Below are 1,013 nucleotides of genomic sequence, written 5' to 3'. Positions count from 1 at the left end.
GGGCGGGTCCCGCACAGTTCGCAGCGAGGCCGCCCCGCCATGGCCGGCCCGGTGCCGGGAGCGTCCCGCGTTGCCATGGCAGCGCTTCCACGGCCCGCAAAAATTCAGTTTAGGGTCAGTTTTCCCTTCCAGTTCTCTCCACTAGAAGTCTAAAAGCTGCTTTTGTGTTATGCTACGTATGCATAACATCCCTCTATGGCGTCAATTCTGTACGTAAGATATGGGAATGTTATTTTTGTATCCTTCAAAAATCCTGAACTTCAAAAATTCCAGTCATTCTATCAACTCTCTACTTGGTTTGACTGTCTACATTTCCCTTTGATTCTTCATACTACACCCGGATTTTCCTCAAATGTAATTATACTCATTTCTTTGTGCCTTTCTGACACACTATTCCTCTACATCTTGTTAGTGAAGTCTTAATTCTGCCTCTGACAAAGGCAGGGATCACCTACATTTTTATGTCAATTAGTGTTCTGTGACCTTTCATCTGAGATTAGTGAGTTCAACAAAGAAATAGAGAAACTATTTCAAAGTACTTGTGGAAGTGAATGAAACAGTTTACAGTGTTTTAGTTGGGAAACTAAGACAACTGTTAGCACCTGCGGAAGAGAGTGATAAAAGCGAAAAAGGAGACGAGACAAGACTGGGTTTAGGCCTTGAACCAGGTCCAGAAGGAAGGAAACCGTGTCAACAGTAAAACAAGCAATTCGAGGGGGGAAATGGAGTGGGACAGGTGAGGGAATCCTCGAATCTGTAATTAGGAAGTTGTCTAAATTGATGAAACCTATGCGATTCGGGGTGCGTCCTGGGGAATCCTTCCCGACACACCCGGCGCTGCAATAAACGTGTGTGTCTTTTTTGGTTGTATGTCCTCAAAACGAGAGCGTCTTCCCCGGCTTTTCGGGGTGAAGTCCGAGAGCGTCGGCGTTGCCAAGGCAACACTTCCGGGGTGAAGGCTGCCGGCGACGGCGTTGCCAAGGCAACACTTCCGGTGACGGCAGGAAGGAGAA

The 1,013-nt window shown here is 47.3% G+C and overlaps 1 protein-coding gene across 1 annotated transcript in view; it reads right to left on the bottom strand.

Moving 5' to 3' along the window:
* The window catches only part of ZMYND12 (zinc finger MYND-type containing 12), a 19,333-nt gene that overhangs the window by 16,875 nt on the left and 1,445 nt on the right, over positions 1-1,013 (bottom strand). The window contains exon 2 of the mRNA XM_029962410.1: positions 788-899. Coding sequence (XP_029818270.1) covers positions 788-899 — 112 coding nt within the window. The remainder of the gene's footprint in view (positions 1-787; positions 900-1,013) is intronic.

Source organism: Manacus vitellinus, unplaced genomic scaffold, assembly GCF_001715985.3.
Source record: "Manacus vitellinus isolate BGI_N305 unplaced genomic scaffold, ASM171598v3 scaffold_46_pilon, whole genome shotgun sequence".
NCBI classification, from domain to species: domain Eukaryota; kingdom Metazoa; phylum Chordata; class Aves; order Passeriformes; family Pipridae; genus Manacus; species Manacus vitellinus.
The sequence above is the reverse complement of the archived record's forward strand: the minus strand, read 5'-3'. Positions and strand labels throughout refer to the sequence as shown.